The 17,409-nt window shown below is 36.7% G+C and overlaps 1 protein-coding gene across 1 annotated transcript in view; it reads right to left on the bottom strand.

The window, feature by feature from the left end:
• The window catches only part of nfatc2a (nuclear factor of activated T cells 2a), a 31,403-nt gene extending 14,705 nt beyond the window's left edge, over positions 1–16,698 (bottom strand). The window contains exons 1-6 of the mRNA XM_084098607.1: positions 16,304–16,698; positions 12,775–13,702; positions 10,812–10,980; positions 4,941–5,143; positions 4,647–4,819; positions 2,578–2,718 (exon numbers count right to left, since the gene is read on the bottom strand). Coding sequence (XP_083954733.1) covers positions 2,578–2,718; positions 4,647–4,819; positions 4,941–5,143; positions 10,812–10,980; positions 12,775–13,702; positions 16,304–16,427 — 1,738 coding nt within the window. The 5' untranslated portion in view covers positions 16,428–16,698. The remainder of the gene's footprint in view (positions 1–2,577; positions 2,719–4,646; positions 4,820–4,940; positions 5,144–10,811; positions 10,981–12,774; positions 13,703–16,303) is intronic.
• Between the last annotated feature and the right edge of the window lie 711 nt (positions 16,699–17,409).

The following is a 17,409-nucleotide window of genomic DNA, read 5'->3' as shown; positions in this document are numbered from 1 at the left end:
TATATTTGATTACTTTATTTCTGTACCTAAAAACTACTGTTGAAAATCGATCTACCTGAAAAGCACTGTTTATTTCATATGCATCTTTGTTCTGTTGCATTTATGTTGGCCTGTTGAATGTTAAATGGATCCAATACAAGGTCAATAGAAATTATTTTACGATGCAGCAATAAACTAGCTAGTATACCTTAATGCATGCATTTTGGAAATTTGCTAATTTAAAACATGATCAAAACACTAATTTAATTTAATGACAAAAGTTCAAATAAGAGAGCAAGTGACAAATATCGAAATCGGCCAGTGATTGTTTGTTAAAATCGATATCGACAACAACAAAAAAATCCTATTGTGCATCCATAATCGTTACTGTTAACTTCCCAGGAAGAGAAAGACTTCATATTTAAATATTTAAATTTAAATGCTTATATTTGCTAAAAGCTTGTTTTGTCAACGTTTAGGAGTACACTAGCATATTGATGGCCCCAAAACTTAAAGACATGAACTAAAAGCCAAAGGAAACACATTTTAAATTCATGTGTACTTTAATGTAGATGTTAAATAAAAAATAATAATGAAAATAGAGAAAGACAGGTGAATCAATCTGATAATGACAGTGAAATTGGAACCTGGCGAGAACGTAGATGAGCTGCTGCACTGTTTGTACATAAAGCTGACACTGTATTCAGATCCGAAATCTAAAACTGCATGCAAATGTGAGTGAAACAGATTAGAAAAGGTCACAATTCAAATGAAAGCCTAATGGTCTTTTGCAGACCACTATTCATTCATAAAGTTCATTGATGAGTTTGAGTGTGTCTGCAATTACATAGGTTTATCAGCTGTTTAGTTCAACTACTTTATTATGTTAATTTCAGATAAAACAATGACTCATGAATATGGAAATAGAATGAGAAAACAACCATTTCATGTTAAACTTTTTGTCCTGTATGCATAATATTTGATCAAATATGCCAGACAAAAGAGCAACTACATATGTTTGAACACAAAGGCGACACACTCTTCAACAAAAGCGCCACCCGCACACTGAAAAAATAACAAAGAAAGGACAGTGAAGCTTTTCCTCTTATCTCCAAAATAATGCAAATTGTTGATGGTAAATTGTCGCCGTAGTTTGCCTCTCAGTGTGATTCAACAAACAAGAAGCACAAAAACAGGTGACATATAAAAGCGATAGTAGACATGAAAACAACAAGTGGGTTGAATGAAAAGAAAATGTTGAGGCCTGATATCAAAAACATTGTCTTTCGGACTTTTATAGGTAATCTATATCCTAGTGTATTCCCAAACATTGACAAAATTCACTTCAATTGAATCGCATACAAGTTTTTGTTTAAAAAAATAAAATATAAAATCCCTCCCCATAAAATATAATACGACCAGCAAATTATAAATAGGGCTAGAAAAAGCTAATCATAGTGCATGTGTGTTTCTTTGCTAACTCACTGCATTTCCTTCCCTAACCTTTAACAGGATGCAACAAAATTGACTGGAATTAAAAGTACAAAGTACAAAGCATTAAGCGTCATTTCACTGGGCTGTGACGTAAACTAAAGACTATTAACCATATATTTTAGCTTGTCTGATAATGAAAATGATTGCCTGATTTGATTACACTTTTAGTAATGACAGTAGTGCACATAAAACTAGTACATAATTCACTTCTGACTTGTGAGCTAATCTATTCATATATACTTTTTCACAGTGCTATATACAGTACACACACACACACACACACACACACACACACAGTACTATGCAAAAATCTTAGGCCACCATTAGATGTTGTTTTAGCAATGGTATAATGACCCTATATAATTATTTCTCAGTCTCTTTATTAGAATATAATCAGAAAATACAGGACATTTGTATGCAGTATTAAAAAACAGAAACAAATCTGAAAAAAACGTGGCAGGTATTTAGTGAATTCCCCTTACACTTGAGCAATAGCAGGAACCTGACCCTCTTAAACCTCAATGGAATGGAAAAGGACTGGAAGGCCAAGAAAACTTTCACAATATGAGAAGTTTCTCAGAAGAGAAACTGGAAGAAGTCCAGGACGTCACACTTAATACTGATTTTTGCTTAAAAACAGCCATTTTGTTCTGAAATTTTTTTTTTTTTACATTTTGTGTACATATTTCCTGTATTTTCTGTTTGTATCTTAATAAATAGACCTGAAAAATAAATATGGATGATCATTAAAACATTGCTAAAACAACAAAACTGGTGGTGGCCTAAGACTTTTGCACAGTATGTAAAAGTGTAAATTTAAAAGTACTATGCCAGCAGTACTTAATACTTAAAAGAGGCATTAGATAGTTAAATGACCTCGTTTCTTCACCGCCTATAAAAAATAACAAGCAAGTAATAATAAACTACAAGCATTCAGTATGTTCACTTCCCGTTTTAAAACATATGTTAACACAGGAAGGAAATTGAGAAGGAAGGAATTTCCAAGATTATACCTCATAATCTACACAGAAAATTAAAAAAATGTTCAATTTTCACATGTACCTGCAAATATACTAGGCCGAATATCAATCTTTTAGCACTTACCATGAGTCTTCTCCATGAAGATCACCTTTGAATCTGCGCTGAAGTTCTGGCCGGTGAGAATCATCTGCTGGCCACCAAGAACCGAACACCCATCCATGTCCTGCTTCTCTACCATGGGCAGCTCGTGGGCAGACCTCTGGGCTATAGAGTCAAACAGGGAGAAAGTACAGAATTTAGATGTTTGGACTAAATTTAATGTAACAGGTTTGAAGAGTGGCCCACTAACTGAAGAGTTACTAAGAGCCCTATTACAATTGTTCCCTTGAGTGAGTCACTTAACCCCTGCTTGGTCCACGAAATATTGATTCTGCAATCAATAAGTCACTTTGGATGAAAAAATGTCAGCTAAATGACCGATAAAATGTTTCCCAAAAAGGCACTTAACCTCAGGTTATTTTAAAAGGATAAAATAAAATGATTAAAAAAAATAATAATAATAATAATTTATTTATATATATATACTGTATATATATATATATATATATATGCTTGGGATGCTCTACATTTAAATTGCTTACTAAATTATACAAGCCATAATAAATAATAATAATAATAATAATAATAATAATAATAATTAAAGCTGCAAGCAGCGATGAAAAGGGCCCTCGCACCCGTGCCGCCGCCACCCGGCACCTTTAGGAAAACAGAGCATGGTGGGCAGTATGTAAATAGGAGGACTATGTCAAAGTAATTCGTAATGTAATTCAAAGTAATGACTATGCAAGTCATACAACAGATTATGAAGATATCATATCAAGATATCAAAATCTCCGGGAATTCATGCATTTTTTATTTGCATTGGAATTAAGAGGCTTTTAACTAGGACAGTTAGCTAAATTTGTTTCAGCTAAATTGACATTAAGCCATGTAAACAAAAAGGCAGGTTGATCCAGCATATTAAACGCCTTATTTATTTATTCTAGGCTGATGGAGTATTAAATCCTGTTTTACAAGATGAAGTTTATTGTCACAATATTAAGGACATGCACTCATGAAACTTATCTATGATATAATATCCGCAACATCAACTTTGATTAAAACAAATACGAGTGACCTTTAGACAGATGTGTGGCGCGCCGTAATCTGAATTAATGAAGCGTACGCTCTCCTCTTAAATAATACAGCTTGCTACCTGAGAACAGGGTGAGATACAGTACATCTGCAAATAGAGCAATGATATCTGACAGAAAAGATTGAACTTCCTAAAATAGAAAAGGGGGGTTGGGGAGTTTATCAGGATCATTTTAAATTCATTCCTCTTTTGCTCCATTGAACTTGGTTTGCATCAAACGAAACCTAACCGAGGAGGAAGCAGAGCAACCAGACAGAGCGGTAGAATTACATGTAAGACAAAGCCACCTGATATCTAATAAGAGCATGACAAATATTCAACCTAAACCCATATTACAACATTCAGTCGCTGAACCCGACAGGTTTAAGCCATCAAGAAAAATAAAGAAGAAAGTAAATAAGGCCCATTTTTATTTCATGTTGACTAAGTTCACTCAACCACCTAAAATTGACCTATTATGCTTTTGTATATTTTCAGCTTTCTTTAGTGTGTAATGTTGCTGTTTGAGCATGAAAAAGGTCTACTCCAAGTCACTCCAAAGGAGTTATTCTCTATATCAGTAACTGTTTCTGAACTGACTCGAGTCTTGAGTTTTCTTCCGGGAACGAACACGCCACAATATTCCTCATTTAAATAATTCCCACTCAAGGCACACGCAAAATAAAGGGACGAGGCCTGGTTGAGTTAGTTAGTAGTGTGTTGAAATTCACGGTTATGGTAAGGGGCGGGACATTTCACAAACATGCTCGAAGCGGTTGACCAATCAAAACAATGATGATGCCGACCAATCAGAGCACATTGTGCTTTTCAGAAGGAGGGGCTTCATAGAGACTAAACAGAGCGTTACTGACAGACTGGGAAGAGAGGAGCTGCAACAATGTCAAATATGGGGAAAATAATATGTTTCTCTAACATTCAAGCATAGATACCTACTCTAGCAGAACCTATTCTTTGTAAAAGGGTTTAACAGGACTCCTTAAAGTCTAAATGTACTCACAGCATTCAATGGGATGCGAAGCAACTTGCAGAGACATATGTTGACCTCCTTGCTGGGGAATGTGAATACGAAATACCAGTCGAACACGCGTGTTTTTACGCCCAATGTCCGTCTCGCCTTTCCGGAGCTCGATGTCTGCATTCCGAAGCTTGAGAATCCCGGCACAATCAATTCTGAGAAGCATTAAAAAGCAATTTCTACCATGTTAGTATGCACATTTAAAACCAAAAAAGTGGAAACCATTGTGTTAAATGCATTTATCTGAAAGAACCATCATCCATAAAGCGTACTCACATTGCTTTCATGTTATTCTTTGGCTCAAGAGGAATTTCCAAGACTTTGGTGCCGTTGATGATCTTCTCGTAGCTGGTGGTGGTGACGGTTTTGCCGGTAATGCGATGGACCTGATAGAAAGCGTGAGGCTTCAGGATTCGCTCATCTGCCGTGCCAATGAAGATCTGCAAACCAAGCGGCTCCTTGCCCCTGTATCCACGTAACTGCACACAGGAAAGTGCAAAAAAGTCACATTTTCTATTTGAATGTATTTTAAAATGTAATTTATTCCTGTGATGCAAAGCTAAATTTTCAGCATTATTTACTCCAGTCTTCAGTGTCACATGATCCTTCAGAAATCATTCTAATAAGCTGATTTGATGCTCAAGAAACATTTCTGATTATTATTGAAAAACCTGATTGTGGAAACCATGATAGATTTTTTTTTTCAGAATTTTTGATGAATAACACATACAACAATTAACACTCACCAAGTACCAAATGCGAGTAAAAATCGGCGTTAGCGAGTGTATGAAACGGTGTCACTCGCCAGTTGGCCGGTAACATGTTTATTAATTCTAACAATGCAACTTGAACAAACGTGAACGATGCTCGGGACAGTTGATGAGCCAGCGCTGCATCGTCACTAAAGTTTAAACCTCGACAATAGATGCCGCAAAAGGGAGCTCATTTCGTTACTAAATTGCAAATAATAAACTGAGCTCTCTTTCACGTTTTCTTGCACTTGAGCGGACAAATTCACACAAAATTGTCAAAAAATAGCGAGTACACTAGTAAACATAGTCGTTTATGTCTTAAGTGAACGTAAACAGTTGAGGAGGTAAACGCATGTGTATCAGTATCAGTATATTAGATTAGAGTTCTCAACGGGTCGGGTCAGCCCGACAAACCCGACGGGACCCGCGGGTTTGGGCCGGGTTCGGGTCAAAAATATAATCAAATGACTCGGGTCGGGTCGGACCTCGGGCTTAATCTTTTCCGCTCAGTGAAAAAAAAACAAAAACATTTATTAATCATCGCTGCTGTTCACCGTAAAAATAAAGTCTGGCTGCTGCGTGCAACGTGCATCATGGAGAGGGGCGGGGGCAGACCTGACGCCGTTGCGTGCATGCCTTTAGCCTGGAGAGAAGAAGATGGAGTTGGTGAAAAGTAAACTTGTCGCTGGTGAATTCACCGTCGTTACTACAGCCTATTTATATATTTAAAGTTTATTGTTTCAGTTGTTTGTATTGTTTGTATTGTTAAAAGGCGTGAACATTAAAGGTTGATTTGAATTCCCGTCTGCTGGTCATGATAATACGAGTATGAGAAAGAAAAAAAATCCGACGCACCGTCGGGCCGCGGGCCGGGTTCGGGCAGATAATTCATGTTGATGTGTCGGGTTACATCGGGTCCGGGCTTTAAAAGCCACGGGCCGTCAGGTCGGGTTGTAATTTTCAGGCCCGTTGAGAACTCTATATTAGATCTGTGCATTCGCTCTTAAAGTGACAGTAGCCTAATATTCCTGTGTTTTAATGTTAATCAATCAACAAAGGACAAAGAAAAAAAATCACTCACTGCTTTTGATTGAATAACATTTGTAACTTTGATAAGGATTAATAAATCAGGATGTTTAATTTATACAATGACGACTATGCAGTGTTATTTTGCATTTGCTTTATTACTTTATTACGTTTGCTTATAATTAGATCATTTGTTTTTTATTGTACTACTGACTGTTTGCTTGTCTTTAATGTTTTAAATTTATATTAGTTAGGCTAGCAGTTTTAGATGTAGAATCGAATTTGGAATAGAAAATTGTGAATTTTTACTGCCATGTAAAATGTTGGTGTCATTACTGCCTATGGCTGGTAAAACATATTTATGGCAAAATGTTAGGCCTCATACACACATATATATAATAGTGCAGCCGGAGCAACTATTTTAGCCAAGGTCTGCTCTCCTGGTTGGGAAGCACAGACCTGCTGGAAACATTAGCATCTCCGAAAACCTTGAACACAAGCCAGAAGGGTGTGTGCAGTCTGCAAACGTCTTTCCTTCACCGATTCATCTCCTTCAAACTCTACAGGAAACCAATGAGTCAATCGCGAGCTCTGACTGTGGCAACGTTTGTGGCCTGGGTCCTTCCAGTGTCAGTTGATTGATTGTGGAAGATAAACTCTTAAATTCAAATCAAAAACTGAATGAGTCTGGTATGGCATTCTGGAAATCATACAGTATTAAACCCTCAGGGATGTCCACAGTGGCTGAGTGCCAAAACGGTTTATGCATATGCAGATGAATGTGAAATTGCACAGATGCATCTTAGTTTGCGTCTGAATTCCTGCACTGAAGGTTAATAATTCAGAAGGGCTTTCAAATCCTGTTCGACACAGAGGCAAATGGGTCACATTTTCATATGCAAAACATGGCATGTCCAATGAGAAAAACAACTCTGGCCTTGTCATTTTGTTGTAGATGAGTTAGATAATGTGCACAGCAAAACAGGGTTTCTCAGGCTACCTTTTAACTACATGCATTTCACAAAGATTTTTGGAGAGCGTAATTTAAGGGGGGATTTAAGGATAAAGGGCTTTGTGCAGGAAAAGTACAAGTTTTGATTTAATATGAGGGCGAAAAAGCTACTTGATAATTTATCAAGCTTAACTTTTCTGTTGAAACAACTTGAGGTTAACTAATTGTAGGGACAATCCCCACGATTAAAGATAAATGCATTGCTCAAGGGCACTTTGATGACAAAGCAATGATGGTCACTTTTACTTCATATTGAAACTGCAACCCTTGTAAATGGCAGTTCATATCCTTGAAAATCCCATCCTCAGTTTTCTTTTCTGTTTTTGATATATTTCCTTCTGAAACAGACAGTTTAGAGCATGACATATCGAATGTCTCACTTTTGTTAAATAACTAACTAACTAAGATAACTAAGTGTATGTCAAAACCACACATGACCAATTGTATGATATATGAAAGCACTAGTCACTATCAAAAACATACACTTCAGCACTTCCTTTGCAAGTGACTGATTGTAGAGAAAAAATGACTATTGTTACTACGGTCCCATTTTGTAATTTACTGAAAAAATGTAAATCACCATGACAAGACCTGCACAAGCAGAGTCATGTGAATACTGAAAGCAGATGACACATAAAAGCAGGTAACAAATTTGATGTGCACTCTTAAAAAAAAAAAAAAACGCATCTACATCGGAAGGAAGTGTGCAGAAACCACAGAGCATGAAGATGCAGCTAAATTTACTCTGGATATCAAAAGCACAGTGAGCAGGGCATGTGTCAACATTACAAATTCATGCTTGATGGACAAAAGTGGGCCAAAAACAATGCTGCATCAGATAAGGGGGATGAAATGTGTGTGTTTGGTTTAGTAACAGTACAGTAAACGGATCTCTAATTGGCTCTTCATAAGAGAATATGATAAGTCCAGCTTAAAAGCAACATCTGAGAAAGACAAATCATAAATTAAATATCTCTATTTCTTTTAGGCAGCAATGAGATTAAATGGAGGGCAAACTGACACGTTTGCATTGGCCATTTCCAGTGTTTGGTGGAATGCATTACTAAGTAATTAATTACTGTAATTTAATTACTTGTCCCTTGAAAAAGTAAAGTAAGGGATTACTCTTAATTTTTCTGGAATTTTAGTTACAGCTATTTCTGATGTAATTGCATTAAGTCTGTATTGGCTCTAGAACAATTCTATATGAAACAATAGTGGATTTAACATCAAAATTATTTAAAATATGTAGTCCAAATAAATTTAATATATTTTTTTCTAAGACTGAATATCACAACACGTACTACGAAACATATCCGAGTCATATTTTATCACAAAATAAACACATAAATATATAAATAAAACAAATAAATAAAAACACAAATAAATAAATAAAATAATCAATCAATAAACAAATAAACAAAGCTAGCATTAAATAAATAATAAAACAAAACTGAAATAAATAAAATATGATTCATTGTACATAAACAAAATATAAATAAATAAAACCTAAATAAAGCAAATGAATAAAACAGAAAAAAATAAAACAGAAACAAAACCAATAAAACATACAAAAACAAATAAATAAACCAGATAAAACAAATAAACAAACACATAAATAAAACATAAATAAATAAAAACAATAATTAAAACATGCATAAAAAACAAATAAACAAAATTCTAAAATATTCATTATATATTTTTAAACATCCTGTGACTGTAATAGTAATAGTAATAGCTTGTAATAGTATATTATTTATAATATGAATAGTTTTAGTTATAACAATTTATTAATATTTAACAAACATTAATAATTTAGAAAAACTTTTAGTTTTTAATAACTAAACGTTGTTTAATTGATTGAGACTGAATTCCATAAATACTGTCATTCTGCATGAAACGTCTAAATGTGTCTCTTTAAGACACAGGTGAGTGAGTCGGGTACAAGAGCTGGGCCTCATGAATTGGGTAAACACGGCCGTTTCCATGGGCCATCTGAGAACCTGGTTGCCATGGCAGCTGGCGAGCGGTGAGTCAGTCGTGAGGTCGGAAAAGTAAAGTAGAGGAAGGAGCAGTCCTGAGTAACTCCCCGCCACGTGATTGGCTAGCGACGAGCTGCACTGACCACTGCGAGCGCCAGGGAATGGAAAGCATTAAACATTTTGGCTTTGCCAAGGCAGTCTGCAATCTTTACCAGAGCGCTGACATCGGAAGGATGCTGGCCGCTCCGCTAACAAGACCATTAAAGATGGTTTACACTGAGAGAGCAAAAAGCAACAAGAGGGCTTTCACATAAACTGTTACCAGAGCAACATCAAACTTTAAGTGGTAAACAAACTGAGCAATATCATGTGTCTTCAGGATACAGCTGCCATTACTGCGTCTGCAAAACCTCTGGACAAACTCAATTTCCTGAAGAGTTTCAAGCAACATGAAAGCTAATCAAAAATCAGTAAATAAAAATAAATCGCAATACCTTCTGCTCTAAAACCCCAAAGTCTCTGATAAAAATCTAAAAACAAAAATAACCACCATGAAAAATAACAAAAAATGTAATTAAATACAATAAATAAATAAATAAATAAATAAATAAATAAATATATAAAAAAGTAAAAAAAATAAAGTAAAAAATAAATAAATATATATATATATATATATATATATATATATATATATATATATATATATTATAATAAAAATATATATATATACTATAAATATATATATATATATATATATATATAATACAATAAATCAATGTACAATAACTAAAATAAAAATGTAAAAGTAATGCAAATAAAAAAATAAAATGCTATTAATAATTTTTTTATAAAAAATAAATAATTGTAAAAAATGAATACAATAACAATCAAATAAAATACATACAACATAAATACAAATAATACAATTAAAAAAATAATAATTTACATTTTTAAATAAAATAAATGATTGTTTGGGTGCTTGCTAGGTAGTAATCCACCAAGTCTCTAATGATATTATTAATAGTTTTAGATATTTAGATTAATAGAGTCCATACTCATGGCTTAAAAAATCCACATTATTTGAGGTTTTATTCATGTATGTGGCGTAAACAGTGCTGAACGAGTTATGAGCTGACGTTTAAATAATTAGGATTCGAGATTTATCTGCAAGCACGACTGTAAGCTCATCTTATAGCATGCACAAGTAATGAAAGAGTGCATTCATTTGTGTGAGGGTGGATAAACGATCGGACAAAACACAGAAGAGCAGAGGGCCATTTTCATAGGCCTGACCCTGGGGCAAAATCACCTCACGCTGCATAATGACAAGGAAATACCTTCACACGCACGTCTAGAAGACAGAATGAACACCCACCTGGACCACAGGGTGACCTCCAGTAGGGGCTTTGACCGCCCCTCGGCTGCCCTCGGTCTCATAGTGGGCTCTGTGGTGGGGTTTGGGCTGCACCTCCACGTGGAGCTCGTACTGATCGCTGCGGCTCGGTAGGGGCCACTCCAGGGGGGGCAGGGAAGCCACGGGGATGCTGGGAGAGATGAAAGATGATAGCCATGCTCATTTGCTTCACATATCCGATTTGTTGCATGAATAGAGCAGCAGGTGCATGAGGGTTTTACAGATTGTGTCGCCTTATATATGTTATAAGAGCGTGTGACTGATAGCAGATCAAACTACACACAACTAATACATGTTTTGTACTTGGATTTATGTTCAAAACAAGTATGGGGTCAGTAAGATTCCTTTTTCTTCAAAAAAAAAAAAAGTATTTAGCAAGGACACATGAAATTAATTAAAATTGGCAGTAAAGACATTTATACTGTTACAGAAGATTTCTATTCCAAAACAATTGTTCTTTTCGACTTTCAAAGAAAGCTAAAAAAAAAAATATGAAGCAGCACAATTGCTTTCAACACTGATAATAATAAGAAGAAATGTTTCTTGAGCAGAAAATCATCATATTTGAATGATTTCTAAAGGATCATGTGACACTGAAGACTGGAGTAATGATGCTGAAAATTCACAGGAATAAAATACATTTTATAATATATTCAAATAGAAAATAGTTATTTTAAATTGTCATAATATTACTGTTTTTACTGTATTTTTAGTTTTGGTGAGCATAAGAGACTTTTGAACATTAGTGTACAATTCTAAGAAATTTTCTAATTTATTTTAAGATTATCTCCACCGGCCAATAGCCATGCTTGCTCAGCTGATTGACAGCTTTGTCAACAGATAATAGACCAAACATATTACACATTTTTAAATAAATACTTTAAATAGGAAATATAGTACATTTCACATTTCAAATCATTTGTAGGTGCATCGGATAAAAGTCCAATATAGACATGAATAAATTCTGCACACTACTAAGGAACACTGAGTAATGCCTGGTACACATTGTAGGATTTTGGGCTGTCCCAGACGGAAGATGAGCAAACGTGGCGATTTCTGTGGTCATGGCTACATCATGTGAGAGAGGTTCAGACTGTCGTTGTCACGGTCTTGCGACCAAAGATAGTTTAACAATGATTTTCTAACAGTGTCAGAAATCCAGCATGATCATCACAGTGTGTTTGCTTCTACGACCTACGTCTACTGACTAGCCAATGAAAATGCAACATGAAATGGCGTATTGATCAAAGCGACATGGCGCTAAAACTTAAAACTACTCACCTCAAGCTTCATTTGCAAAAGTGTCTGCCTCTTTTTCCTAACCATGACCACATCCATATTCTCCTCTTTCGCTTCCTCCTCTTTTTTTCAGTGCACATAAAAACCACAGTTGCTAAAGTGTGATCCATCTTGCCCTATTTGTTTACCACTAGCGCATGCTGAAGACACTTGCGTCGTAGCCTACGATTCAATAGGTGTCATCAATGTATACATATCGTACCAAAGTTTATTAGATCAATATCTTATAGGTTTTCTAAAATCGTCTTTAGAAAGCATAAGCCTGAAGAGGGTTGATTAACCAAAACGTTGCAAATAAAATTTTGTAATGATGCATGTTTGAGTAGTGTGCAGGATTTATAATTTTTTTTTTTTATTTAAGCTATAATGTTAATAACAGATATTGTTTGAGGATCATTTATTTTCATTCAATTGTATTATGTATACATATGCATATCGGTCATCGTTTACCCAACTTTCTAGACTGGTCTTGACACCCAGGGTTAAGAGTACAATGAAAAGATTTTAAGGACAAATATAGACATAATTTAATAATCTGTAGTGGCGACAAAAGGCAAATAACTATAATTACTGTGTCACTCTACAAGCAAACCCTGCATAGAAAGAAAACTATGACAATTGTTACCTGCATATGCCAGGCACCAGCTGTTTAGGCCAGATTTGGGGGATTACGAAGAAAGATTCAGGGCCAGGTTTGTTCTTCATATCCTGGTCACATGACACCAGGTAACTCTCAGTGTGGTTGTCTGGGTAGAGCGGGTAGGCCTGCTGGTTAGTCTTCACGATCTTGGTTGGAATGGAAGTAGCCTGGCCAACGCCGAACCCATTCATGGACCCTGAGAGGTTATTTGAGCCATAATGGCCGGCGTGCTGCTCTTCATGGCCACCGTGGGGTGACGGGCTGCGTGATCGGGCCACCGGCACCAGGTTGGGGTTCCTGTACATCTCGTAGGTGCGTTTGCATAGAGGGGAGGTGGAACGCGAGCCGGGCCGGGGGGAAGGAGAGCGCGGCCCAACACAGCCGTCCTCGGCCAGGCTGGTTCGTGGAGAAGTGCCCGGACTGGTTCGAGGGGAGCCCGTGTGGACGCCCTGAAGTCGTGGGCAGAGATCTCCAGTCGCCTGGCTGTTGCTGGGCGAAACGCAGGGCGAGGCCCAGGGCGAGAGGTTTTCCGAGTGCCAGGAGGTGGATGAGTTGCTGCTGGCGGGACTCAGGCACTGCGGCTCCCGGTAGGCCAGAGGATCGTGACCGGGAACGGTGAGCCCAGGACTGGGGCTGGTGTTCACGAGATGGTTCTGGAGGGAGTCTCGACCATGACTATAGTGCTCGCGGGAGGGAGTAATCTCAATTCGGGGGCTCAGTGCCTGGCTGTTGGGTCTGCCGTACTCCTGGTAGTTCTTTGCCTCCAGTTGCTCGTAGCCAGAGAGACCTTCAGTGTTGACCTCCGCGTAGGAAGACGAACACGGCTTGATGCCGTACGGTGAGGCTTCCACCAGAGGATAGGACAGGCTGGGAGGAGAGATGAGATCTTTGTCGGAGGAGATGCTTTGCTCATCTATAACAGCAAAAGAAAGAAAGTGGTTAAGAGTGTCCAAAAACTCAAACACTGCTGTCTGTGTCTACTATTTAAAGGGGACCTATTATGCCCTTTTACAAAGTCTTGATTTTGTTTTCGGGGTCAACTAGAATAGGTTTTCATGCTTGGATTTTCAAAAACACATTCTTTTTGCACATATCCGACATTGTTGCAGTTCCTCTCTTCCCGCAGTTTGTCAGTAACGCTCCGGGGTGCGTTTCCTAAAAGCATCGTTGGCCAACTCTGATCGCAATTTCCATTGAACTCTATTGGTAACGATGGAACTTGCGACCATAGTTGGCTTTGGGAAACACACTTCTGTTTAGTTCCTGTCTCCATGAAGCCCCTCTTTCCAAAAAGCACAATGTGCTCTGATTGGTCGGCTGGATCAGTGTGTTGTGATTGGTCAACCGCTTCAAGCATGTTTGGGATATGTCCCACCCTTTACCAGAACCATGAGATTCAACACACTACTAATGCAACTCAACCAGGCCTCGTCCCTGTTACTTACGTATGCTTTGGGCAGGAGTTATTTAAATTAGGATTATTTAGACATGTTCATTCCCGGAAGAAAGCTCAAGACTTTCGAGTCATTTCAGGGAGTTTAGAAACAGTTACTGATATATGTGACCCTGGACCACAAAACCAGTCACAAGTCGCACGGGCATATTTGTGGCAATAGCCAACAATACATTGTATGGGTCAAAATTATCGATTTTTCTTTTATACCAAAATCATTAGGATATTAAGTACAGATCATGTTCCATGAAGATATTTTGTAAATTTCCTACTGTAAATATATAAAACATTTATTTTTGTGAGTGAATGCAGCACAATCGCGAACATAAATGGACAACTTTAAAGACGAATTTCTCAATGTTTAGATTTTTTTCAGATTTCAGATTTTCAAATAGTTGTATCTCGGCCAAATATTGTCCTATCCTAACAAACCATACATCAATGGAAAGCTTATATGTGATGTATAAATCTAAATTTAAAAAAATTGACGCATGTGACTGGTTTTGTGGTCCAGGGTCACATATAGAATAACTCCTGCTGGAGGGACTTCTGCTTTGTAACTTTGCAGACATTTTTCCATGCTAAAACAGCAACATTACACACTAAAGAAAGTTGAAAATGTAAAAAAGCATAATAGGGCCCCTTTAAAATAACAAAGATAGAAATTGCTGTCACATGACAATTTATTCTGCAAGTGGTGCTCAATAATACACTTTTTCAGTGGCCTTGGTTCCGGAAGTATTTTTCCTATAGGAATTTTAAAAAAGTATCCATGAAGCTACGAATCACAACATTCCAAACTTTGATTTGAAGCAAAAAATTATTTAAAAATCAGACAAAAAGAGTAAGATGTGTACTTGACGGTTTAATGAGGGAAAGAACTACAATCCCATGAAGCATTGAGAATGACAATCAAATTAAAAACAATAGAGAAACATGAAACTATTGATTTAAAGATGTTGATTTCTGTAATTTATGTAGTTAAGTAGTTTTTCACCAAGAATTCAGCCATTAAACATGATACCTTAAGCTGAAATATTGCGGGCTGAAACATATAGCCTAGCCTACCATCGATTAACGAACTTTGTAGCTCATAGTAGGCCTATCTTTAAAGGGTTATACATTATTGTTAAAAATCAGTTCCCCTATGAAGAAAATTAATAGGATTTTTACTTCCAAACCTAATTTTTACACTTTTGGCAGTCCAGTCAATAAACAACCTTGTTCTGGTTCATTTACTCGCATTACATTGTGAGATATAGTTTTCTATCTACATTGTGTGCTTTGTTGCATAGTACACATTTTGAGAAATGTAGTCTTTCTACAGAAAATTTGCATTCTGTTATTTATCACATGCCCTATTTTGGTATAGCTTGTGATGTTGGGTTCGCAAATTCAGTTTCAAATGTCATTACCATCACACACAACATGCATCAAAACTTCACACCAAGTTAGCTAGCTGTCAATTAACAAAAAAAAAGAAAAGAAAAAAAGAACATTAAGAAATTGATGACCGCATCACCTACTACTACTTTCAATAGTTAATCTAAGAAATGAATTACATTTCCAAACTGTTCTTCTGTTGGACGAGATGAGCACTCCTGTCATTTCCATCATAACCAAATTTGAAGTGGTTTTGGAGAAATGCAATTGCAGTCTAAAATGTCTGGTGTGATGGTAATGACAGCAGTATTTTGGACAGTGACTGTTTGTTATTAAAATACTGATTTCAGATATAAATCTATACATTTAACAATAATTAGAATAATATATAGCCTAATAAAAATAGATATTAAAACATTACATTGTAATATTACTATCCTTTATATTACTAAATATAAAATATTTTTAAATCGTCACAGGGGAGCGTTTCTGTCCCCATGTATCTTTTATTAAGGTAGGCTATATATTATAAGCTATTAGATCAAATTCACACATACATACAAACAGTATTTCATGCTTATGTCTTCTTTTGCAATAGTTTAAACAGCCAGACCTCATTATGCTGCTCATTCTATTCTTCAGTACATATATTTTATACAGAAGTTCAGTGAAACAAACCTTGAAGTCCCGTGGTGGATCCATACTCAAAAAGATACTCAAACTCCAGCTCATCCTGACAGTTCACCTGACTGAGCTCCTCAGCCAGCCCTATCGCAGCCTTATCGCCGTAAAAAGAGCTCATCTGTCTCAATCTGATTTATTTACACCACAACAACTTCAGAAACGTGTCGAGAGATCGCCGGCTGTATTGCACGCGGGGATTCGAGCTTCCAAACGCATGAATGAGAACGAACGACAGACAGACGTGAAATAGTGCAAGTTCAACTTCCGCCTAAACTTCACTCACACCCCCATTTACTCGACCGGCGACAGAAACAGCTTCCAGTGAACAGCACGCGTTCCGAATGGACGCAACGGAACGCGTTGAGTGCGTCGCGTCGCTCGTGTGTGACAGAGTGACAGTTTGAGAAGGTTTGTCTGTGTGTTTGTTGTAGTATAGGGACCATAATATATTCTGTCAATCATGAGGTGATAAAGTGGTTGACACGCGCCTCCTGTTGACTGACACTAGTTATAATAACTGCGACAACAAAAGCAACTCGCTCTTGATCACAGTTTAACATCCGAACGGGTGTGAATTGAATCCCAGCTTCATCCTGTATAACTGCTGCCCCCGGGTGTTCATCACTACACAATGAGCAAGAGAACTGTTTGTAACTGTAGGCCTATTTTAGAATTGTAACTTGTGGCCACTGTTATCAAACTTAGTCGCCTATTTTTCACGAACCTGTATTATATCAAACTACTTTAGTTAGTTAGTTAGTTAGTTAGTTACTTTAGTTTAGTTTAGATCTATCTATCTGTCTGTTTGCCATCTATCTATCTATCTATCTATCTATCTATCTATCTATCTATCTATCTATCTATCTATCTATCTATCTATCTATCTATCTGTCTGTCTGTCTGTCTGTCTGTCTGTTTGAATCTATCTATCTATCTATCTATCTATCTATCTATCTATCTGTCTATCTATCTGTCTGTCTGTCTGTCTGAATCTATCTATCTATCTATCTATCTATCTATCTATCTATCTATCTATCTATCTATCTGTATGTCTGTCTGCATCTATCTATCTATCTATCTATCTGTCTGTTTGCATCTAT

Source organism: Abramis brama (assembly GCF_963993115.1).
Source record: "Abramis brama genome assembly, chromosome: 22".
NCBI classification, from domain to species: Eukaryota; Metazoa; Chordata; class Actinopteri; order Cypriniformes; family Leuciscidae; genus Abramis; species Abramis brama.
The sequence above is the reverse complement of the archived record's forward strand: the minus strand, read 5'-3'. Positions and strand labels throughout refer to the sequence as shown.